At 37.3% G+C, this 23,682-nt stretch overlaps 5 protein-coding genes and 1 non-coding gene across 6 annotated transcripts; 3 read left to right on the forward strand and 3 right to left on the reverse strand.

The window, feature by feature from the left end:
- Nucleotides 1–773: 773 nt before the first annotated feature.
- On the reverse strand, nucleotides 774–5,298 carry LOC130997488 (probable protein disulfide-isomerase A6). The gene is made up of 11 exons (XM_057922816.1): nucleotides 5,150–5,298; nucleotides 4,075–4,159; nucleotides 3,134–3,231; nucleotides 2,971–3,026; nucleotides 2,580–2,697; nucleotides 2,362–2,389; nucleotides 2,181–2,272; nucleotides 1,828–1,984; nucleotides 1,629–1,753; nucleotides 1,407–1,506; nucleotides 774–1,086 (listed from the first exon to the last, which is right to left on the reverse strand). The coding sequence occupies exons 1-11, from the start codon at nucleotides 5,296–5,298 to the stop codon at nucleotides 1,021–1,023; spliced, it is 1,074 nt and encodes a 357-aa protein (XP_057778799.1). The 3' UTR covers nucleotides 774–1,020.
- A 310-nt stretch (nucleotides 5,299–5,608) lies between these two features.
- LOC130997490 (uncharacterized) lies at nucleotides 5,609–10,507 on the forward strand. Its single transcript, XM_057922818.1, has 10 exons — nucleotides 5,609–6,420; nucleotides 6,516–6,596; nucleotides 6,718–6,742; nucleotides 6,916–6,998; nucleotides 7,207–7,239; nucleotides 7,759–7,837; nucleotides 7,929–7,981; nucleotides 9,544–9,604; nucleotides 9,866–9,948; nucleotides 10,032–10,507. Exons 1-10 carry the CDS (start codon nucleotides 6,400–6,402, stop codon nucleotides 10,119–10,121), a joined length of 609 nt encoding a protein of 202 aa, XP_057778801.1. The 5' UTR covers nucleotides 5,609–6,399; the 3' UTR covers nucleotides 10,122–10,507.
- Nucleotides 10,508–11,088: 581 nt separating this feature from the next.
- On the forward strand, nucleotides 11,089–12,115 carry LOC130997489 (dirigent protein 18-like). Its single transcript, XM_057922817.1, has one exon. The coding sequence runs from the start codon at nucleotides 11,178–11,180 to the stop codon at nucleotides 11,922–11,924; it is 747 nt and encodes a 248-aa protein (XP_057778800.1). The 5' UTR covers nucleotides 11,089–11,177; the 3' UTR covers nucleotides 11,925–12,115.
- A 2,685-nt stretch (nucleotides 12,116–14,800) lies between these two features.
- LOC130998285 (protein DMP4-like) lies at nucleotides 14,801–15,343 on the forward strand. The gene has a single exon (XM_057923716.1). The coding sequence runs from the start codon at nucleotides 14,801–14,803 to the stop codon at nucleotides 15,341–15,343; it is 543 nt and encodes a 180-aa protein (XP_057779699.1).
- Nucleotides 15,344–15,699: 356 nt separating this feature from the next.
- Nucleotides 15,700–15,772, reverse strand: TRNAA-AGC (transfer RNA alanine (anticodon AGC)). Its single transcript has one exon. It is a non-coding gene; the product is annotated as a tRNA-Ala (tRNA).
- A 2,451-nt stretch (nucleotides 15,773–18,223) lies between these two features.
- Nucleotides 18,224–21,454, reverse strand: LOC130997491 (GTP-binding protein SAR1A-like). The gene is made up of 3 exons (XM_057922820.1): nucleotides 20,939–21,454; nucleotides 20,107–20,238; nucleotides 18,224–18,741 (listed from the first exon to the last, which is right to left on the reverse strand). The coding sequence occupies exons 1-3, from the start codon at nucleotides 21,065–21,067 to the stop codon at nucleotides 18,421–18,423; spliced, it is 582 nt and encodes a 193-aa protein (XP_057778803.1). The 5' UTR covers nucleotides 21,068–21,454; the 3' UTR covers nucleotides 18,224–18,420.
- Between the last annotated feature and the right edge of the window lie 2,228 nt (nucleotides 21,455–23,682).

The raw sequence follows: 23,682 nt of genomic DNA on the forward strand, positions 1-23,682 counted from the left end.
TTTCTATTTTAAGAAGTGGTCTATTGAATTGAGACGTCTAAATAAGAAAACATGACTTATTAAAGTGGGATGGGGTAAGTAATAATTAATTCATTCAATCCTTTGCATATATATAAAATCTAAAACATTATTCACTGTATAACAACAATAATAAGATACTATACATTAATTGATAATTTCATATATGCCGGGATTCAATTGTATAAAGGTCAAGGCTATGAAATGAAATGGTATTTTCCCTAAAAATTCATCTTTCACCCATTTATCTTTCCTTTTTAATGACGTAACATAAATAAATTGCAGTTATAATAAAATCGAGAGCAACTCATAAATAAGAAGCATATTCTTCAATTTCTTAATTATTTTCAGTTATTTGATTACTTAATCTAATTTATAGTATTACTCGATTGTAGCTTAATTGATTAATTCATTACAATATATATCTAGCTTCACGATATATACCTTGTATCTAAAAAAAGAAATATCAATAATCGAGAACAACTCATACTATAAATTAACATGTTATTCATATTCATACAAAAACTTGATTTCTTCATACACCAATATTCCCAGCACACGTTGATAACTATATAATTATATTTTTAAGATGGCAAACATATACTCATACTGAACAATATGTATAAATCATTTCCATCCTCTTCTTATCTCCAACTCAGCCAAAGCTCTCAACAAAATAATAATAAGTCCTACATATTTTTTGATGGACTGAATCAATTCAAGAAATAAATCCACAGGCAAACCACAAAACAAGATTATCAGCTGAAACAACTCAAAATCTGCATTAACTTACAACTCTGTCAATATGAAAATTGTGATTGTAAGATGTTTTCTGTGATTACCAGTGTGATACAATAATAATAATAGTTACTCCTGCTCCTCAACTCATATTTCAAGCAACATGGCCGAACTGAATCGAAGGTAGAAGCTCGCGTACCGGGAAAACCCAGAAAAATTCCTACAAGTCAATTGGATATACCACACTGCGATTGTTCTCTCATCTCAAGCAAACATTGAGAGGATATTCTTCTTTAGGGTGAATTCATCGGCCTTCGTTGGGCTGATTGACTGCATGAACAACAATCACAAAATATGTATGAATATTTCTTCCAGAATGCATGGCTGTACATTGCTACTAAAAGCATTTGAAATACCAGTCAGCAGTCATGGAAAACTCATCCTCCAAATAAAATTGAATGGCACAGAAAACTTTCATCAGGACAATTCGATTTCACATAGACATATAATATATCGACAGAATTAATGGAAATTTCCGAAAATCAATCTATTTTGTTCCCATTAGTACATCCAGTTGTATATCATGGAAAGTACAGGAAACTTTAAATTCATTAGTTGCAAAAACCTTAGCAGAAGAGCTAATGATGTACCTTAGAAACTATGCGCTCCAACCGCAGGATTTCATTCTTTGCATAATCAGAACCTTTCTCCATGCAGCTCTTAGCAGCTTTCACATAGATCTTCCCATATCTACAGGATAATTAGAGGGGAGAAAATAATAATCCAAATTTTTAATATGCACAGTCTAAGTACAAAAGCATGTTATAACATCACTACACAACCGATCAAATTAAATATGCATTTGTGAAAACCTTGCAGCTGAACCCTTCAGCTTCCCAGCTTCTTCCTCTAACCGTTTGAATATAACTTTTCTCTCATCATCTTTCGCACTCAAAAATTCCTTCACTAAGCTTCCAAGATCCTCAATGATGCCAGCCTACGGAGGAGATAAAGCAGATCAGTATCAGAAACAAAAGTGAGCATGATCACATCAGTAACTTTGTCACAGACCGTGGAGGTCAGTTTTCCTTTTGCATCTCGGCTTGTTCCGCACTTCTCATTAATGAAAGTAACAAAATCATCTAAATCTCTGCCACCATCATAATCTTCACCAGCCTTGTTGTTCTTTGGGAAGAACTTCAATGTAGGAAAACCGCTAATACCATACCTGCTAGGCAGAAGATACTTCATAAGCAAACCGATGCCACATTACCATCCCATAGAAAAGTAAATATTTTTCAGAAATATAATGAGGACTTAAAGATGCAGCCAATGGTACCAGGACATAATTTAAATTATCAAACTAGAATTTAAAGAAAACTTATGTTTTTTTATGAAGAAAACAACTGTGCTTTTGCTCTTACTTTTCTGCTAGATCCTTGTGCGCATCAGCATCAACATTAGCGATGACCACATCTTCCTCCAGATTAAATGCTGTTGCAACCTTTTCATAGATCTACATGTCGAAAAGATATAGAAATCAATATCTGAATAAACTCTTCAAGAGTCATGACAATTCAATTAACTAGGCAGTACTGAACTTACAGGAGCAAGGCTCTTGCAATGACCACACCTGGAAAAGCAAAGCATCAAATATGATATATAAATTGGATTTACTAATGCATTTGGAAAATATATCATAATAATTAATAAGAGGCCTTCTCAAGCTGCTTTCAACGCCAATTAAATAATTTAAATTGCATGAGAACCACATCTCACATCACATTACAGTGCTCAAGAGAAAACAACTCATGTACACTTACCAGGGTGCATAGAACTCAACTAGCACATCCTTATTCTCATTAAGTACAACCTCATCGAAGTTAGCAGGAGTCAGAACCACAACATTTGAAGGGATTGCAGCAATCTTGACGTTGGTACCTGATGAAGAACAAGTTGATGATCATCACTTACCTGGGCTTCAAGTAAAGCTAATAAGTAGAAACACTAAAAAGAGAGCATCACATCGTCCAATTCTCGTCCATAAGTTCATACAAAATTTCTTCACAAAACTGAAAGATTGCAACACATATTGATTTGTTGCTCAAGCCGAAGTTAGTTATGCCACCATAAACAACATAATCATCAAATGGCATACGATAAACCTACATGGTAATTGTGGATGAAAACTATGACAAACTATAAATGCTTTACCTCCTTCACTGTTAACAAATTCAGCAAGGGTTTCAGCAGTCCTTGCACCTTCATACCTAATAAATGAAATTTTCGTTCATTAGGTTGTATAGTTTTTTACCAGATAAATTACTTCAAGGAGAAAGGAAAGGAGGAAAAGGTTAAACAAAAGAGTATAACCCACTTTTTTGGCTCCAAGGAACCTTTAGGGAACCATTGGATAGTGGGATACCCAGAAACCCCATACTTGGTGCAAATGCTCTTATGCTCATCACAATCAACCTACAATAGAACAATGTAGCTGTTGACATTAAGCAATTATTTTGTCCTAAGGAATAAAATGTAAAATTAGGAAAACAGAGCATCAAGTTGACATGGTACATCCCTTGAGATCAAGACCTTTAATAGTAGGGTCAAAGCAATCATAATTCTGAAAGAAACATTAAAAAAGAAGACCCTCCGATGAACTTAAAACTATGATTAGGGACAAATCTCGAACAAAAAATACTAAAAATCTCAAACAGAATTTGGCTGCCTTGGTCAAAACTAAAGTTGCGTTAAGCAAAACATAATATTAATAGAACAATATAACATTAGAAATATGCGCTTAGTGATATATAAACAGATTCGGTCTAAAGCAACTACTTTGACCAAGTAGTCATCTCTAAATAGCAAATCCCACAGCATTCTCTACTAAAAATGATAGCATAATTATAACCTTTACGTCAAGGGTAGTGAGGGGGCTCAGGCCTCCCTAAACTTCTCTGGAATTTCATAATTCTGTATGTGTTTTGTTATATAAGTTTTGATTTTATATTGATTTAGCTGTCTCAAATAATATTTGTTCTACTGCACTAGCGTAGATGAAGGTGTTCTACTGTGAAGTTGAGAGTTTCAAAGCAATAATCTTGTTTCTGACCACTGGATCTCCAAAATGAAACTTGATAGAGCATTCTATAGAACTTCAAAGTATGGTACAATAAGAATGGGACATTTGACCGACACATATATACGATGGATTCCAAGATTGAAAGTATGACATGTGAAATTACTTAAGATTGAGAAATGAGTATCACATAACAAATTCACTCCAAGACATGAACAGGACTAAAAGATTAGGCTAACCTTTCCTATCAAAACAGATTTTGCCTTCTTGAAACTTGCACCGAGCTTTTCGAATTCAGGAGCAAGCTTCTTGCAGTGTCCACACCTGCATTATAAGATGGAAACACATCATGTATCGGAAACTACATAGTTGCAGCAAAAGCAGCAATGAATAAGCCATTCTGAATATTACACTGCTGGTTAGTTTACAAATTTAAGTTCAAACTTGGAATTCAGATGACTCCACTAATTCTCAGATTTGCTGTCTTCCAATTGAAAAAACGTCCTATAAGTAAAATGGGAAATTATTTTTCCTTTGGTGTACCATTTATCAAGTTAATCTACCCTCGCCTGCACTGCTCTTGCTTTAAATAGGCATGGTAATTTACCCTTTCTATTCCAATCCAATAGGATGCAAATTCTATGTGTTTGGTGGAAGGCTGCCTCAGTCTAGCTCCAGAAGCATTGCCTGAGTAAGAAAAAAAAGGAACACCCCGAAATTCTTTATCTTTGATTCCAATGATCATATCGTGCAAGACGAAAGTCCAGAGAAATATAGAAGATGGGTTGGGTCTTAGATTTAAGGGCCACCACCCATCGAGAATAAAGTACAATCTAGCCTTTTCTGCCCGGGGGATGAGAAATCCATCAGCTGCTTCTCATGCCATGTCCCTTGGAAAATCTAGTTAGTCTTGTTGTTCAAAATAAAGCCTATGGCAAGAATGGGCCATTTCTGGATCAAAACCTTCAAAACTCTCCCATTCATCATCAATTCAAATAGGCAGAGCTACAGCATGGAATTGGCCAATGCTAACAGCCATTTATTCTGATAAAAGAATTTAGCCTAGAGATAGATAATTAGACGTAACCACAATTTAACTAACTGACAAAAAAAATTAAAGAAGTAACCGGTCAAATCAGATCCACGTCAATGAGTTCCCCTAAACAGAAAAAGAATCAAAGATCTACACGATTATCTGAACAAACATGAAAACCAAAGAAAAACACAATAAATTACAACATAACATACGCGAAAAGACTGAGTTTTTATAACAAACAGGCGACTATATGAAATCAAGAAGAAAAAAATGGATACCAGGGAGCGTAGAACTCGACGAGAGCGCCGCGGTTTTGACCGACCTCTTTATCGAAATTCTCCTCGGTGAGAACAACGACGTCGTCGGCGTAGGCCGAAGCGACCAACAACAGCGTTAGGGCGGCGAAACAGATCGGCGATCTCCACATTTTTGGTGCAATCGGAAAAAAGAGAAGTCTTTTGTGTGTTTGTTGTCTAGTCTACTCTTGCTAAATTTGTGAGATTTTTCAGTGGTTTTATTTTACTTCCTCATTTATGATTTATAGTTGCTCACCGCCTCCGCTTTCTTTCATTTTACGTTTCTCTTGCTAACCAGCAAATTTAAACATAAGTAAAATATAATTATTTTCTTAATAACATGAAATAAAAATGTAGGCTTACCAGTTACCAACTTATAGAAATATTTCTTCTGTCTCACCAAAATCGATTAATTCTTTTTTTGCATGAAATTTAAAAATATTTTTTTATAATAAAATGAAAAAGTCACAAAAATCTTTTCTAATTTAATCTATATAAAAAATTGATCAACTTAATTGAAATAGTTCAAAATAAATATTGATCAAATTAATTGGGAATTTTTTGTAGAAAAGAGAAAGTAGTAAATATTACTTTTATCAACGCCAATTATGTTAATTTTGATAATTATGAATATATGAATATAGTTTCTACAAACTCGTTTTTTTAAGATTATATCTACTAACTCGAGTAAAAAAAAGATTATGTTCAACTAAATATTGAACATATAATATTAATAATGTAGCTACGTTGATTTAGCAGCTTGTAAATATTCAAGATGCAATTTCTATTGGACTAAAATATAAAAGGAGTTCGATTAATTTATTAAAAGTGTCGAATATTGTATAAAATTACTCTTCACTTTTAAGAATAACCTTTTTTCTACTATATATATCAATAAAAATAAAAATGCCATGAAAATAACCTTTTGACTCTCAAAAAAAAAAAAATACCATGAACTTTTCAAAAAACTTAAAAAAAAAAGAAAGAAAGAAAAAGAAAAGAATGCAGAAGAGGGGAAATTCCAACCCCTCTCTCCTCTTCGATTATTTTACATATGCATGTGAACCCAATTCAAAAAAACTAGGGTTTAATTAGTCTGTCCCAAAAAATTTGAATCCCTTTCTCACTTCCATCGACCTTTTCTTCCTAATTTCGGGTTCGGGTTCCCCTCATCTGTACGCGATTACTTCTGGTACGAATTCAGTGTAAGAGTCGGTGAACGGAGCTGCATAATGGCTCAATCTGGCAACGGCGTAAGCACAAACTCGTGGTTTAAATTCATCTCTATTTTGTGTGAGTTTTGATTTCACTGACTCAAAGCGCAGAACTTTTGTTGCTTTATGTGCAGGCTGCTGGAATTGATAACACTTTTCGAAAAAAATTCGACCGAGAGGAGTATCTGCAACGCGCTCGGGACCGCGAAGCTAAGGTCTGTCTATAGAGTTGCGTAAATATAAGTTGTTTTTTTTTTCTTTGACGTTTTCGTACTTAAAACTTGTTATTCCAGCTGGCATATTAGGTTGATAATTTGTTTGTTACTTGTGTTGTAGGAAGAAGCTCGGAACAAATCAAAATGTATGGTTTCTGATCTAAATGTTATTATTTCTTTCTTATGAATTTATGCTCCTAAATTTATAGATCACAGCACGTGGTTAGTGTATTATATTGATGAACGTTGTGTTTATGATTGATGCTTGCTACTGGCTCTTTGAAATGATTGCATATCTTTTTGGTTTCTGTTGGAGCAGCAAGTGGTCCACCGGTGCAAAGGAAACCATTGAAGCACAGAGATTATGAAGTGGACCTCGAATCACGCTTGGGGAAGACTCAGGTATTGTTTGGAAAAAATCGAATGCTTCTGGTCATCCAAGTTATTGATTACTTCTATGGTGCTTAGGCATAGGAGCAGTTGTCATTTTCTTTCAGTTCATGCCGCAGTGAGGCAGTGATGAACTTCCCAGATATATTATTGCTGTTATTCATGTACCAACCTCTTTTATAATTAGTGAGAAATGAAATTTTACTTATCTAATTTGTAGGTTGTGACTCCTATTGCGCCCCTCAGTCAACAGGTATGTGATAAACCATTCTTTAAATATTATTTTTTGTATTGTATTTAAAGGTAATGCTAATGCTGTTATATAGGAAAACAGATGGGGCTGTGAATAGTTCTCCTGTTTATACAATATCTACTGCAATTTAAGATAAATTTTAGTTTACACATGTTGAAGATGGAAGGAGCCACTTTTGTGATGTTATACTTTGACTTGGAAAATCAATATTGATAGGAATGCTTTTCGAGCTTTACTATAAAACAGTTTTGGCCTGAAAGCTTCCCAATTTTCTCTTATGGGGTTTTATCCGTCTGGTAAGAAGAGCTCTTATCTCTCTGGAGTTATTTTTCTGTCTCTTCCTACAAATTAATAAATAAATAAAATGAAAGAGAGTCAATTTACTGTCTCACTCACATCCGAGAAGCCTAAAATAAAGTATTAATATGTGAATCCAAGCTTGCAAACAGAATCTTTTAAAACGTGTTGGATTTTCTCGGATTTTATATATGCAAATCATTTGGCACTATTCTGTTGCAGGCTGGATACTACTGCTCAGTTTGCGAATGTGTAGTTAAAGATTCAGCTAACTACTTGGATCATATAAATGGAAAAAAGCGTATGTCAAAGCCCACTCTATTTCTTTTGTTGTTTTTCTTCTGTCTATGTGATATATAGTTGCCAATTGATACCTGATTCTTTTTCCCTAGATCAACGAGCTTTGGGAATGTCTATGCGGTCCGAAAGGGCAACCTTGGAGCAGGTGGGCTTAAATTCTTTCTTTTACTTGGCATGAAGTATGTTAACTGTTTTAGCCATCAGAACAATGGGTTTTTAACTGATTTTTGGTGTTCACCTCCAATGTGTAATTGATATAGTTTGTCCCATATTGAGGTATGCATAAGCTAGTATATAGTTTTTGCAAGTAATGAAACTACTTGGTTCTATTTGTCTGGTCTCTTACATTGTACTATTTGTCTGGTCTCTTACATTGTACTAGCATAGACATAATGAGTATGGTTGATTAATACAAATTAAGTGGAGGAAAGAGGGATAAAGATGAAATGAAAAGGAGAAAAGTGATGAGACAAGAAAAATAAGGACTGCTTATTGCTTGAATTGGAACTAGGTAAACTGAACTGAGATACCATGTAATCCTGTCAGACCAAATGGTTTGGCCAGCTTGAAGCCAGATTATTCACTAATTTTCTCTATGATCTTATTGTTCTTAGCAAATTTTATTGCTCTCTCCCTCTTGATAGTGAATCATATTCTCTAGTAGCAAATCCTATAGCATAGACCTCTTTAAATAAATACTCCCTCCGCCCACGAAAGAACTTCATAGGAGGGAGTGACACGGGTTTTAAGAAAAAGGTTGTTGAGTGTATTAAAAGTGGAGAAAAGATTGTTGAGTGTATCGAGAATAATGAAAAAAATGTTTTAATTAGTATTGGGAGTGGTGAAAAGGTGAGAAGTAAGGGTAATGAGATATTTGTAATTGGTGGGGTATAGTCAAAAAATAGGTAGGAAGTTCTGTTGTGGACGTCCCAAAAAGGAAAAGTAGGAAGTTCTTTCATGGATGGAGGTAGGCATGTCAATGGGCGAGTTTTACCCAGACCGATCCGGAACCGTTGATTACCCATTAAGAAAAATTTGTCTTGGGGGGGGGGTGGTGGTGGTGGTGGCGGCGGCCTGGTGGGGGGGGGGGGGTGGAAACATAATTAGTTTTGGGCTTTTTTGGGTATGGGTATTATTTGGCCCACGGGTAATTAACCTATCGGTCCATTTGATTTTGTCATTCAATGGTCTAGGTATGGTCCGGATCCAATAACTAACGGGTGGTTCTAGATCCGGAATCAGAATAATTTTCATGGTTCCAGTCCGGATAAAATCCACCCATTGACATCCCTAGACGGAGGGAGTATAATTTAATAAATGAGATAGAATAATGTTAAACCTTTAATTTGACCTAAATACTAGAGATAAGTTAATTAGCCATTATCTGATTCTTGTTACATGAAAATTAGGATTATGCATAGATATATAATTTAAACAAGAAAAAATAGTTTTCTCTTTAGTTTTATCATTTGACGTTTTAAATTATTTGCACTGTGTCTGTGTTCTCATCAAATTAGACTCACTAAAATGTGTGCTATAAGTGATTGAAGAAAAACTTAAACAAATCATGATTAATAGTAAAAGGAGTCTAACAGGTAGCTTGTTTGTAGTAGGTCTGAGAAATGTGCATTTGAGTAGCAATATTATGAGGTTATATCATACACGAAATATAATAGTTTATGTTTATTTCTTTTGCTTGGTGGACAGGTCCAGCAGCGGTTTGAGGTTCTCAAAAAGAGGAAAGATACTCCAGGCTTTACAGAACAAGGTATTGAATATGTTTTATGTTTGTGGTTGTGTTCAATATTGCGTGGTTATTGGCATATTGCCGGATGTATTACTCTGCGGTATGGCTATAACCATAAAAGATTGTGCTCCACTTGCCTAGTTCACATTTGTTATCATTACATGATGAACTAACTTAACTAGGTTTTTGCTTATGAATCGCTTATATAACTAAGTGTGATCATTACACAGTGGCCCTGAGATGCATGAATGATTCGTATTATTTTCCTGTTCCAATTTGTAGACTTTGATGAACGAATTCTGAAACAACAACAAGAAGAGGAGGAAAGAAAGCGTCAGCGTCGAGAGAAAAAGAAAGAGAAGAAGGTTAGTAATCCTACCACCAAATTGCACAATCCTGTTCTTTTGTTTCTCTTTTATAATATCTAATGGTGCGCCAAATATGTCAGAAAGAGAAGGCAGTAGAGGAGGAACCCGAGATCGACCCTGACGTTGCAGCTATGATGGGATTCGGAGGTTTTGGATCGTCGAAGAAGTGATCCGTGATCTGGCTGGCTAAAATTATTCCACCGAAATCAGAAATGTGGGTAAAGCACATACTTCCCATTCTATTCTATGTGGGAAGCCATGCCTTTCTTTGTCGATGCACGTTTGGCTTTAGAGCTTGACCATGATTGTCCCTGAAATTGATGCAAGATAGGTGGAGGCATTACTCTGTTTCGTGTTGTCTTGTGATGTAATCTTATCATCTTCGCCTCTGCTCTATTGTAGTGCAAATCACATGGTCAAGATTGTGACCTTAAGAGTTGCTAGTTAACAATCAACGGTGCATGATGTTAAATTGGGTTTGAGAGAAGGAAGGGAAAAAATATCCCCATGCTGAAGTTTACAATAAATTTCTATAAAGTAATTTTTTTAATTACTATTTGATAAGAACCTAATAAGCTTTAATACATCCGTTATATGAAGGTTGATGGATCTACTCATAGAGAGGACCTCTCATCAATTCATCGAATAGTTATAATATCAAATTAAGAGATTCAACAACTTATAATGAAAGGGGTTTGTTCCAAAAATAGGAAATCTATATGATTAAAGGCTGCATTTATTAACTGAAATAGTTGTCATTTGTTTTTAATAATTCATCAAATAGCGCTCACATGCACATAAAACAACGAGGGTTTGACAACATTAAGTGAATTATCCAACGAAACATGCAGGTGAGTTTCTTGAGAAGTGAATTTTGATTTTGAGGAGTGGTTGAAGTTGGCTTTCAGGTTCATGATTTAAGCTTTGCTGGATTGTGGCTGAATGAAATATGTTTGTACCTTTATATGGTTTCGTTGTACCCTCCACACATGCATGAGAAAAAATGGCACCATTTCCATAAACGGACGGCTGAGATTAATCACATCAACAGCGTGATCCACTTAACTACTTCACAAATCATATACAACTGCTCCATATATCTTACAAAAACCACAATTTATTATAACTACACAAATTTTTTCTTCTATATAATGGTCCAATTTTGTATCATTCTCATTCCACATTTGAATCTCCTTGCTAAACACACACACTCCTAGACCAAAAGAATGTCCAAGAAATCAGCAATAGTGTTCCTATTCACACTCTTCGTCGCGATCACCTCGAGCGGCGCGGTGGTCCCGGCCGGCGGCGGCGAAGTCCCCGTTCTGGAGCTATACATGCACGACATCCTGGGCGGCAGCAACCCGACGGCGCGGCCGGTGACGGGGCTGCTGGGCAACATATACAGCGGCCAAGTCCCCTTCGCCCGCCCCCTCGGCTTCCAACCGCCCAAGAACGGCGTGGCCATCCCCAACGCCAACGGCGCCATCCCGACCATCAACGCCAACGGCATCCCGCTGGGCACGGGCCTGGCCGGCACGGCCTTCGCGGGAAACCCTAACAACAACAACAATAACAACAACATAAACACGGCCCAGCTGGGGCCGGACGGGCTGGGGCTGGGGTTCGGCACGATCACGGTGATCGACGACTACCTGACGGCGGCGCCGGAGCTGGGATCGCAGCAGGTGGGGAAGGCGCAGGGGGTGTACGTGGCGAGCTCGGCGGACGGGTCGACGCAGATGATGGCGTTCACGGCGATGATGGAGGGAGGGGAGTTCGGAGACAGCATCAACTTCTTTGGGGTGTACAGGATCGGGAGCACCATGTCGAGGCTGTCCATCACCGGCGGCACCGGCAAGTTCAAGAACGCCTGCGGCTTCGCCGAGCTCAGGTCGCTCATTCCGGCCGGCCAGCATGTTTTGGACGGCGTTCAGACCTTGCTCAGGATCACTGTGCATCTTACTTACTGAAATTCATTCATCTTCAATTAATTCTCTCTATCTTGTGTTTGATTTTCCATACAATGGCTGTGTGTGTTTGTTTGTTTGTTTGTTTTTTTTTTTTTTTTTTTGTGTTTTTTAAAGACAAGTGGTGCTACATTTGGACAGAAAATGTGAAATGGGAAAGAAGCATATTTATACATATATGTAGTTTGCATCTACTTCGGTTTTTTTCTCTTATATATAAGATTCATTATGTATGTATGTTTTAGATTAATGTTGTTGAGGGTTTATTCCATCCAATTAAGTTATATAATTATTTTTTACTCTTTATTTAATTTCACTTTTTATTATTTACTTACGTTGGTAAATCTAGAGTTAGGGTCCTTCCCGCTATTGATGGCTCGTTTCTTTTCGGTACGGGTATTAAGGAGAGTTGTATTAGAGTATGTCCCACATGTTTAATGAATCTTAAATATTGTTAACAAAGGAGGCCTTTGTTTCTCCAAAAATATACTGCCGTCGTCACCCGCGAGGCCGGCGCCGGCGTCGTCCCTTCCCCTTATCTGTGCTTGTCGTCTCCCTCTACCCCTACACACCATCCTTTGAACAACCAACAAAGAACCAGTGGCGGAAATCCAAGAAATTGATTAAAAAAAAACAGAAATCCAAGAACCAGAAAAGTAATTGCCTCCTAAAGAAATTGCCATCCAAGAAATTGCCTCCAACAACAAGAAATGGACGAAAACATTTGCAAGAAATTAAAGAAATTGCCTCCTAATCTGTAAATTTCTTCACCACGAACTGATCTCGAATCTCGCTGCACAGAGAGTGGCGAGAAATGAAGGCGGTGGAGGGTGGAGGCGGAGGGCGGCGCGGGCTGCATGGACGAGCGGTCGTCTTCTTGGAGGCACAGATCTGATAAGGAAAGAGGCGGAGGTAGAGGGGGGTGGATGGGGGCTGCCGGTAGGTTTTTCTGGAGAGGGAAGCTTAGGGGGAAAGGCGACGCGAAGTCGGAGGCGCTACGGTGGAGGCGGCGCAGTACAGGAGATGGCGCTACAGTGGAGGAGGTGATGGCGGAGGCGGCTGGAGCGAGAGAGAGGCGAGACGACAGTGAAGGTGGAGGAGACAATGAGATCCAGCGGAAGTGGAGGTGACGCACAGAGGAGAAAGAGAGAAGTTGCGGAGGAGGGTGGGTGGACGCGGAGTCGCCACGCCGCCGCCGTGGAGGAGGAGAGGCGGCGAGGGTGTAGCATGAGAGAGAGAGAGTTAAAGTGAGAGAGGTTTGATTTTAATTAAATAGGTTTAATTAGGCTTTTAATTAAGATTTTAATTAACATTAATCACTCCCTTATTTTTTCTAAAATAGGAAACGTGCCATCAATAGCGGGACAACCCAAAATGGAAAACGTGCCATTATTAACGGGACGGAGAGAGTATAATGCATGCTTCCGGGTTAGGGCTGCGCTGCGCTGAGCAGCACTTCCGGGCCAGCACTTGACAACACTCAGCAGTTGGAACGCACACCAGAGGTTGCTAGTGGCGCTGATCTCCTGATAAGCTGTGGCCTTGGATGAACCTCAATACTAGGGATGTCAAAAAAGTCCGAAACCGACGGGTCGACCCGAATAGACTGATAAAAAAGGTGGGTTAGGGCTGAAAATTTTTAGCCCGAAAAAAATTTAGCCCGAATGGCCCGAACCGAAAATAGCCCGAGCCCGATAGGGTTGGCCCGAAAACCGAGTGGGTTGGCCCGATTAACCGAACACATTCTTAATAATTGATTTTTAAACTTTAATACTTTACTTTTTAATTCAATAATAACATTTTGATGCTTGTAGAATATGTTTCGATTTTTTTCAACGGTTAATAACAAACATCTATGATATAAAAGTCAAAGAAAGATAGTCATTTATATTAAATCTATATACAATTTTTATCAAAACAAAATTAAAGTTATATATTATGTAAACTTATGTTAAAAAAATATTAATTTTTGTATCTAAAATAAAGCGAATTGTCTTGATTTAAAAAATACGACATATTTTTATTAAAAGAATATGATTATTTATATTTAAAAAAAATATATAAAAAAATAGTAAAACTTGCGGACCCGAACGGGCCAGCCCGAAACCGAGTGGGTTAGGGCTAGAGTACCCCAGTGGCTTTCGTGACATAATCCTAAACCACAATACTCAAACACAATATTAACAAAGATGACGTTCTAAATTGGTGATACACGGACTCCATAATAAGATTTTCATACAAGTACTTCTGTACTTGTATTCAAGGATGATAGTTCTTCTCACCCCTGCGGGGGTACTTCACTCTTTTTGTATCTGAATATTGCTGATTAGGATGAAAGCTTCTCTTACCCCTGCGAGGGTACTTCACTACTAGTTTGTTATTGGACTCCCCATCTGTTCGGGAGCCCACCCCACCCCCGGCCGGCATCAAACTCACTTGAGTTTGTTTGCTTTTTCGGCCCTGTTCTCCCTTGGGTATGCCCAAGTATTTTGTATACTTCTTTTTTATTTATTTTATTTTTTCGTTCATCAAAAAAAAATATTATACCTTAATTAATAGAAATAGTTGGCATTATACCAAACTTTGTTTTTATTTTTTCCTTCCTTAATTACTTAGAAATACATTTAAATTATTTAATTAGTTAGACAAAAGGAATAGCAACATATATAATTAATTATCGATAGCAAAGAAGCAAGTGACATCAGACGAGCAATTTGTAGCACACACACAAAAATTAGACATACGCCATAACCTCCAATGCCAAAAAAAAGACCTCACACTGATCACATGCGTAAATACCTAAATATTTTCTTAAACCGAACTCAATAAACTCTTTATAAACACATTTGTGCAATAACAAAACAAAAACATCCAAAACCATGAAACCCAGCTCCTCAACGAGCCGGCCCGTGCAGAAAACCCTAGCGAGCGCGGCCAATCTGGCGAACCTCCTCCCAAGCGGCACGGTGTTGGCGTTTCAAACCCTGGCGCCGTCCTTCTCCAACAAGGGCGTGTGCCATTTATCAAACAGATATCTGACGGCGTGGCTCATCGGCGCATGCTCCGTCGTCTGCTTTCTGTCCTCCTTCACCGACAGCTTCACGGATTCGGAGGGCAGGCTGCACTACGGGGTGGCCACGTGGAAGGGGATGATGATTTTGAACGGAGATGATGACGACGATGATGAGATGGATTTGTCGAGGTTTAGGGTTAGATTGATAGACTTGTTTCACGCGTGGGCGGCGCTGGCGGTGTTCATGGCGTTCGCGTTGTGCGATGCCAACGTGCAGGGCTGCTTCTTCCCGTGGGCAGCGCCGGAGTTGGTGGTGAATTTGCCGCTGGCGGCGGGGGTTTTCTCCACCTTCTTCTTCACCATTTTCCCCACTACTCGTCGTGGGATTGGGTATTCCTGCCAACGTTAGATTTTAGTTACTACCCCTGAATTGTATATGCATGCATGTTGTTTGTTAATATTATTATATACTAGTATATGTTAGGGTACTAATTTGCCCACATAAAAAAAAAAGCTCGTCATGTAAGTTTGCGTTTGCGATCTCTTGGAAATTAATGTAACCGATCGAATGAAAATAAATGTTAAAAGTTCAAATGGAGCTGTAGATAAAATAGAACCGATCGAAGCAGCAGTAGATATTTAAAAAGTTAAAATGAAAACAATTGTTTAAAGTTAAAATAGAACCGATCGAAGCTGTAGATATATTGAAACAAAGTAAAATGGAAAAAAGTGGAGAGATATTGAAACAAATAAAATGGAAAAAAGTGGAGATGCGGGGTATCGATCCCCGTACCTCTCGCATGCTAAGCGAGCGCTCTACCATCTGAGCTACATCCCCATTTATGACATTTTTACCAATACTTCAAATTTGACTTAATAGTTTAGTAAGTGCAGAATAAAAGAAGCCCAATATGTCACATGAGACATTGTAGAAAAATAACTTCAAGGATTAGTGTTGCAAAAGAATTTTTGGATGTCTACCTACTTTAACGATATTAAACACTTTTGTGGGGTCAGTTAAACAAAACAGGTGGTCTTGGGTACAATTTTGTATACCGTACAATCGGGTTGATCCACACCCAAATCCTGACTTGTATTTTGATTCGAATCCACATCCTGATCCAAATCGTGTAAATTATTCTGTTATATAAATGACACTACATAGAAATGACATTATAACATCGCAAATGACACTGTGTATAATTGACACTATTTAGAAATATAAATGACTCTTCCTGTAATTGACACTATAAGATCAAAAAATGACACTATAGTATTTAAAATGTTACAGTGTCTTTTATATAACCGAATAATGTCAATTACAGACAGTGTAATAACTTTTGTATCCATGCTTTGAAACTATGCAAATTAAATAGCTACAATTGATTAATAATTATATGATGATGAGTAAAATATGTGTGTGACTAATATTGCAACACGTACGTCCTTTTCAATGGAACAGATCTCAGAGACGGACAATGTCCAGGGCTTGAAAGGAAGGCCACATGACTGTGCATCACAGAGTTGGGAGTGGCAAGACGCCGGACTGGACAATTACCTCGAAAAGGTTGTCTATGGAAATATCAGTTGTGAAGTATGCAACTTCGGTCATGAAACTGCGTTTATATTCTACAAAGCTCAAGTCTGAATAAAACCTTTGCAGAGGAAGTTTCCACATTTGTACCTGCAACGACAGAGCTGGGAATTAGACGACAAAATATAGTAGCTATCTTTGCTATTATTGAAGAATATGCCCATGCGTGGACTCCTGCATCCCTATCACTCTACATCAGTGTCATAAAAAGCCAAAATTTGTTATCCTCTGACAGAATCGCCCATGCAAATGTCATTGCCATGCATGAAGAATACGTGATAGATAGAAATTACCGTTTTACCTTTCTACTTAGGTACCTTACATATATATAGTCCTTCTCTCTATTTGTAACGTACGCACAAAATCAATATCAAAAAGGAGAAACACACTTTTACTATTTCCGTCCTTCTTCGTCAGCAAATCTCATTGTGCAGATAATGAGGTCACAATCAAACGATAGAATATAGGATCGTATTTTTATCATTCAACAAATTAGATTATATGTTTTCGATTAAGTTGAGCTCCAATTAAACAACGATCGAATAATGCATTCATCTCTCGATCTCATTCATTATTTAAAATGAATAATCATAACCAATTGATAATCAAAGGATATAAACAATTTAATTAGACAAGTACAAATAATTCACAAATAAAATCAAACTCTCGATTTGAATAAGCCAATCCATAGATTAGGAATTTAAAATTCATGGTAGAATAGAAATAAAAACAAAAGATAAAGTAATTCACAAAAGTGAACTAAAGGAATAGAATAAAACGATTCTTACAATTTCAAGTACAAATCTACTCTAAATGCTTGAAAAATTGAAATAATTTATAAAGCTTTGTTTTACATGGTGTTCTTGCTCAGTAAAAGTGAAAGAAAATTAAAAAGAGATAAGATTGTTTGAAACTGCTAAAAATTCCCAATAAAAGCCAAAATCCTATAAATAAATAAAAATTAAGGTCAGCTACGATTGACTTGATGTGTTGTCAGCGCACAAGAAAGGATTTTTGTTGAGTCAGCCTCTGTGCTGCGCATTTTCGGTTCTTTCTGTTCATTCTCTTCTTGTTTTGTTTCAAGTCTCTCCTTCTTAGAGCATTTGCATTGATGCCTACTTGATAGTTAAATTTACTATATAGGAGAGGACCATATTGAGTAGAGAGGGTGCATTGAAATTACTTGATAGCCTACTTGATTTTTTTAATTTTGATTTTTATACTTTTCATTTAATTTTAATTGCTCAAATTTAAATAAAATAATTTACTAATAATTAAAATTGCATTAAAACAAAGATCCTAAAAATTACATTAAAAAAAACCTAAAGACATAAATTAAAAATTACTTAAATCCTAAAAAACATATTTAAAACTAACATTAAAATATCTAATTTCAAAGAAAAGAAAAAAGAAAAGAAAAAAGAAGAGAAAATGGGTGATTCTCGGGTATACTCGAACAAACGAGTAGCCCTCGAATAGGCAAGTCTTGCATTGAGCTACTCGAGTAAGGGCCATCGAGTAGCCCGTTGCAGATGCTCTTAATATTCTTCACATTTGAATGTGAATTCCATCCAACTATTTTAAAGTACGAGTACTTGGATCACAAAATCAACAAAACGCAAGAAAGGCTGAAAATAATAGCTTATAATTTGCATAGATTTTTATATCTAAATCGAAGCTCAAAATCCCAAAAGATTTCATCAATTTAATCTTTTCGTCAGCTATAAATGGGTATTCATACGTCCAATATCTGCTGACATTCGGCAAGAAATATATCAAAAATTCAATTAATTTAACCGATGGGTCAAATTTATCCAACAATACTTTCAAACAGACAAGTGCAGCAGCGAAAGGCAGCGGCACCGAATAAAGTCTAATAATGTATTGTCCCTCTACTTGATATACTGAGAGACCCATTTGAAGCCATCTCCATAGCCCATCTTGCGCACAATGCTGCACATGAACACCTCGATTGGACGCACATTTGAATCAGAAAGGTTTACCTTGCCTTTGCCAGTAGTGATGCCGGTCAACCCCAAGTGGTAGCACAACTCTTCTTCAGATGCAGCATAAGGAATATCAATCTTGTTGCCCAAAATCAAGAACGGAACATTAGCCAAAGCGTCATCAGAAAGAAGAGCATCAAGCTCTTTCTTCGACTCTGCAAGCCTCTCCTTGTCATAAGCATCCACCAAGTAAACAACAGCATCCACCTTCGCATCCAAAAGATTTGCAAACATAATTAGCTAAGGGAGTTCAAAACATTGAGTTGCATTACGCGATATTAATACCTATTTGAACCAGTCAAGAAAAAGCAACATGGATTTCATAAAAGAGAAGGAAAGAAAAAACATCTAACAATGTTCGTGAGAGCATGAACTTTTCTCTAAGTTACACTATTGTTCTTAAAAGTTGCTTCCTTCTTAACCTTTTTGTTGCAGTAAGAGCGCAGAGGGTGCAGCAATTTAAAAGGACTTCTCAGTGAATATATCACTTTGTATTAGTGCATTTGACCAGTCCAGAACAATTTAACTTTAAACTTAAGGTCCCTTTTAAACTCATAACGTGGAACAACTTCCTTGAGATAAAGATCAATCACAGAATCTATCAAAAAAAGATCAATCACAGAAAATTTTAAATTTATCAGAGAGAAATTATTCATTCCAGGATAAAAATTGACAAATTTTAATCAACTAATCCATCTTACAAATAACAAATCATCAACAAAGAGAGATTATTAGATTATTGGATATCAACCATTATAATTTAGTCCGAGGCTTAAGCTTCGGACCGACTTGAGGCTTACGCCTCGCCGAGACAAAATGCCTCAAATATGCCCTTAAGAGTTAAGACTTTTACAACATTGGATTTGTATGGGCTTATGAATGCCCATCTTAGAATTTACCAACATTAAAGCAAATCCTGGTATCGCAAGAGGGATTAGCTTATGGACTGGGACCCCTAACAAGATATTATCCAGGGTAGTCTGCTCTTGTGAAGTAAATAAGCTTCTTTTCCACTTCAGAATTTGACTTGCTTATACAAGCACAGTATATCACAAAGATTTTAACTGCTTAAGAGGAGCAAAATTCACATGATTCTAGCTTACTCAAAAAGGACAGAATTAAAGAATCAAAGTCTAGCAGTGAAGAACATCATCAAGACTTACCAGAAAAAAGATTTAATGCAATTAAATGACAAGAAAACTTAAAATGACAACTTTATTTGGGAAGGGTCAAGTATTAAAACATCACATAGGCCATACTATCAAATATTTTGAGAATAATAGCATCTTGAGAATCAACTACCAAAACAAATGGCTGCTACATACACTTACTTTACACAGAAAACACCAATAGAAGAGAACACTGCAAGAAGGCAATAATATTAAAAAACATGAATAGTAGGAGCAGACGAATACATGTTGCAGCAAAACAAGGATCCATCAAAGAACACAAGACCGAAAGGCAAAATTTGGACACACGGTAAGCTATGGCACTTGGTGAACAGTCACTAAAGAACAAAAGAAGCATTCATCACTGGGATGATGATGAATAGAAGTTTCGGAAATATTATACCTTGGCATAATAATCTTTCCACACTCTGCGTGCAATTTGATGACCTCCCAAATCAAATGCCTTAAACTTGATATTCCCAATACTCAGCTCCTCTGATGTTGGATGCTGCGTTGGCTGATGCTGTACCAATCTCTGCTCATTTTAAACACCATAAGAATTTCAGTTTACTTCTTAACTCAGGAAAAAAGCAAGTAAAACTCCAATTTGATCACAATGATTTATCCCACTTTAAGATGAACATTTTAGATTAGGATTTAGGACAGACACCGAGAAAACCAGGAAGGCAACTCTTCATGAAAGCAATAGCAGGAAAATTATGTGCTAAGCAAATGTATTAAAATTCAGTCATACATCTCATCTGCAACTTGCAGTGGAAATTTAGACAACTGAATGCAGTTTCAGAGGCTCGACCCACATCTATTTTATAGTGTCAGTCCGAGTACAGCACTTCCAGTTAACTGATTTGATCTAATTATTTTTGGGAAGGGATATGATTTAATTACACCATGGATAATATGCATCAATTACGGTATCAAAATCTGCCAAAACAAAAGCTGAGATGAACTTACATACAAACACTTATCCCCACCATATATCCAGAAGCAAACATAGAAAATACCCGATTTGTTATACAAAGTCGCTCATCATCTGATCTCTAAATCAATTTATTCACCAAAATCGGAATTTTCGCAAAAATACTGTCGATGACGAACAAGAGCTAAAGACCCAACAAGATTCATTCCGATTCTCAACGCAAAGTGATAAAAATAACAAACGCCAGAAACGTAAACACCTAACAAAGAAATAAAAATAAAATGGAGATAAAGGAGACCTCGTCTTTCAGCATATGGAGGAGGGTGGTTTTGCCGGCATTATCAAGCCCTAAAAAGAGAATCTTCCCCTCTTTCTGCCACAAACCGAGCGATGCGAGCACTCCGTAAAACCAATCGAACAAGAACATCTTCGGATCTTTTTAGAGCAGGTGAGCTCACAGTTGTATACTGACGGATTGATCCAACCAGCTCGGATCGAAGAATTAAAACAAAATGGATCGATCGATCTGCGAACGCTGAACCGCTCGCAATCTCTCGATTGTGTAAACGCCTTGAATCGGGAAAACTGTTTGTCGGTTTCGCACTTCGATTTTTCGTTGGAGAGAGAAACAATATTGTGTGGTGGACCTGCTGGTATAAATATTCACCCAAAGAGAGAGAGAGAGAGAGAGAGATGGTTTTCAGATTCAAAATCCTAGTTTATTTGGCAAGCCGCCGCCTTGTTTGTTGGCCGAAAAGAAAAAAGAAAAACGATCAACGAAAAAATAAAAATAAAAGAAATTCATAGAATATCTAATACGGAGTAGAAAAAATCAACACATTTTTTTGTTTAATAAGTTTTTTATAAAAATAACGAAAAAGATACAAGAAAAACTTGGGCATACCCAAGTGAGTACAAGTCACCAAATCTCAAGTGAGAAAAGGGAACGGAAGAAAAATGCTAATCCAAAAGGATAGCAGAGAACAAAATTGGCACATCCTTTGCATTAAGATGGTACCATTACAAGGTCCAATGATAATCCAAAAACTAGTCCCACGTGTGCTGCAAGGGAATAGGCCGGGAGGCCAACCGATGAAGTGCGTGCACCATGAGCTTGACGAGGGGAAAACTGCCGTGGTAGTTGCATCGTAATGCACCAGACCGCAGCTCAATTAATTTCGAGTCAAAGCTTTGAATTCCATAATAGCTGCCGCCCACTAAATTGGTTTTTCGAGATAAAGCTTTGAATTCCTTGTTTGCTGCAGCCGCTTGCTTGTCTGCTGCCGCCCACTATCTCGGTTAAACAATGCATTACCAAGACATAGCATTGAATTCCATGTCTGCTGCCTTTATACCGCCGCCCACTTTTTGGCTAAAAAAGTGGAGTTTGAAACTGAACTTCAGACGAACTGCCGGAGAAAAGATTCCCTTCTGCAATCGTCCGGCGTGAGGTATCAATGCGAAAGGGATGGAAATGGGGTCAGCCATGAACATGAAGACCGCATGAGTCCTTCCCAAAATCAATCTTCTGCAAATCCTTAAGAATGTCGGCAAAGAGCAGTTTACACAAACAAAACGATGGAAGGAGAGAGCGGCCCCGAAAGATAAGCATGGCACCTCCGGCATGAAGTTACAGCACGAGAGGGATGAGAGTGGGGGACTGCCTGATCTCTGATGCTCTCCCATCGAAAGGAAACCAACGGCAACAAGAACATGCGGATGAAGGTGATGAAGGATGGATGGTCTGCCGGAGCTCCCAAAAAACACAGTCATCAGTACGTAACCATCAGCCGGAAGAGGTCCAAAAAGATGGAAGAACCTCCATCGAAGAGTAAGAACACCTGTTATGCCTTGAAGACGGCAAAGAGCAGATTTCTCTAACAAAAAAGATGGAAAGAGAGAGCAGTCCCGACGATAAAGCATGGCACCTCCGGTGGGAGAGGGATGATGGGGGACTGCCGCAGCTCTGAATCACTTCTACCGAATGGAAACCAACAGCGAATAGAACACAAGCGGATGAAAGTGATGAGGGAGAGGGCAGACCCGACGAAAAAGCTTATCTCCGGCGTGAAGCATCAGCTCGAGAGGATGAAGGATGGAGGGTCTGTCGGCGCTCCCAAAACACAATGAACAGCAAGTAACTAAGAGCCGGATGAAAACCAAACAGATGAAAGAAACCTCCATCGAAGAGAGAGAGACTGCTGTTATGCCAAAATGCCTTGATAATTTCCGATGAAATGCAGTTTGACTTGAATGCCTCTTGAATCCTTCCCTTATTTCGAAAATACTCCAATCCAAATGAAGGAGAAGGAGATTTGAAAAGATAAGCGCAAGGGAGGTTCATCCGCACGTGAAGGAGGAAGTTTCCTCCGGCGGAAGTGTGAAGAGGAGCGAGAGTGAGGAGTCTAGAGAGAAGGCAGAGCCTTCTCTCTCTCCACACTGGTTCGCCCAAGACGGGAAAAAAAAAAAAGAAAAAATCAACACATTATCATATGCTTAAATTATAAGAAATAGATTCCCTCAAAAAAAAAAATTATAAGAATAGAATTTACAATATATATTCAGGTGTTCGAACAATTTGAACTTTACGTTGTATCAATATTTATACAAGACTAGTGTACCTCCCGCGCTATGCGCGGTTGAATGTGAATTTAGACTCACGTAAAATCTGCATATATATGTTTTATAATATTAATATAAATTAATATAATTAAAATTCGACACCAAAATTATATTTTGTTAAGTGATCTAATATTTTAACATTATCAATGTAATTATACAAAAATATAACATGTGTCTATATATAAATATTGTATCACTTATATATGGAGTTTCTATAATTACACTAATTAAACTAGATTTACCGCATAAAATAAGTTGTGTATGAATTTTCTATGTAACATTATGAATTTGGTTTAGTTAAAAAAAAACATTATGAATTTGGTGTGAAAAATGATGAATTAAAAAAAAATATCAACCTATAAAATTCAAACTTTTAATAAAATTAACAAAATTCATAAAAAGAAAGAAGAAATATTAATT

Source organism: Salvia miltiorrhiza, chromosome 8 (genome assembly GCF_028751815.1).
Source record: "Salvia miltiorrhiza cultivar Shanhuang (shh) chromosome 8, IMPLAD_Smil_shh, whole genome shotgun sequence".
In the NCBI taxonomy this organism is placed as follows: domain Eukaryota; kingdom Viridiplantae; phylum Streptophyta; class Magnoliopsida; order Lamiales; family Lamiaceae; genus Salvia; species Salvia miltiorrhiza.

Bases quoted from the DNA above. Each gene is read 5' to 3' on its own strand.
- LOC130997490 (XM_057922818.1), top strand. From the start codon at position 6,400: ATGGCTCAATCTGGCAACGGC. The intron at 7,838-7,928 runs GTATGTCAAAGC...CTTTTTCCCTAG, and splicing joins TCATATAAATGGAAAAAAGC to ATCAACGAGCTTTGGGAATG. The intron at 7,982-9,543 runs GTGGGCTTAAAT...CTTGGTGGACAG, and splicing joins AAAGGGCAACCTTGGAGCAG to GTCCAGCAGCGGTTTGAGGT.
- LOC130998285 (XM_057923716.1), top strand. From the start codon at position 14,801: ATGAAACCCAGCTCCTCAACGAGCCGGCCCGTGCAGAAAACCCTAGCG.
- LOC130997491 (XM_057922820.1), bottom strand. From the start codon at position 21,067: ATGTTCTTGTTCGATTGGTTTTACGGAGTGCTCGCATCGCTCGGTTTG. The intron at 20,239-20,938 runs GTCTCCTTTATC...TAAAATGAGCAG, and splicing joins TCCATATGCTGAAAGACGAG to AGATTGGTACAGCATCAGCC. The intron at 18,742-20,106 runs GTATAATATTTC...TTGGATGCGAAG, and splicing joins GGAAAGATTATTATGCCAAG to GTGGATGCTGTTGTTTACTT.
- LOC130997489 (XM_057922817.1), top strand. From the start codon at position 11,178: ATGTCCAAGAAATCAGCAATAGTGTTCCTATTCACACTCTTCGTCGCG.
- LOC130997488 (XM_057922816.1), bottom strand. From the start codon at position 5,298: ATGTGGAGATCGCCGATCTGTTTCGCCGCCCTAACGCTGTTGTTGGTC. The intron at 1,985-2,180 runs GTAAGAGCAAAA...TCTGCCTAGCAG, and splicing joins CACAAGGATCTAGCAGAAAA to GTATGGTATTAGCGGTTTTC. The intron at 1,087-1,406 runs GTACATCATTAG...TTGTTCATGCAG, and splicing joins TGGAGCGCATAGTTTCTAAG to TCAATCAGCCCAACGAAGGC.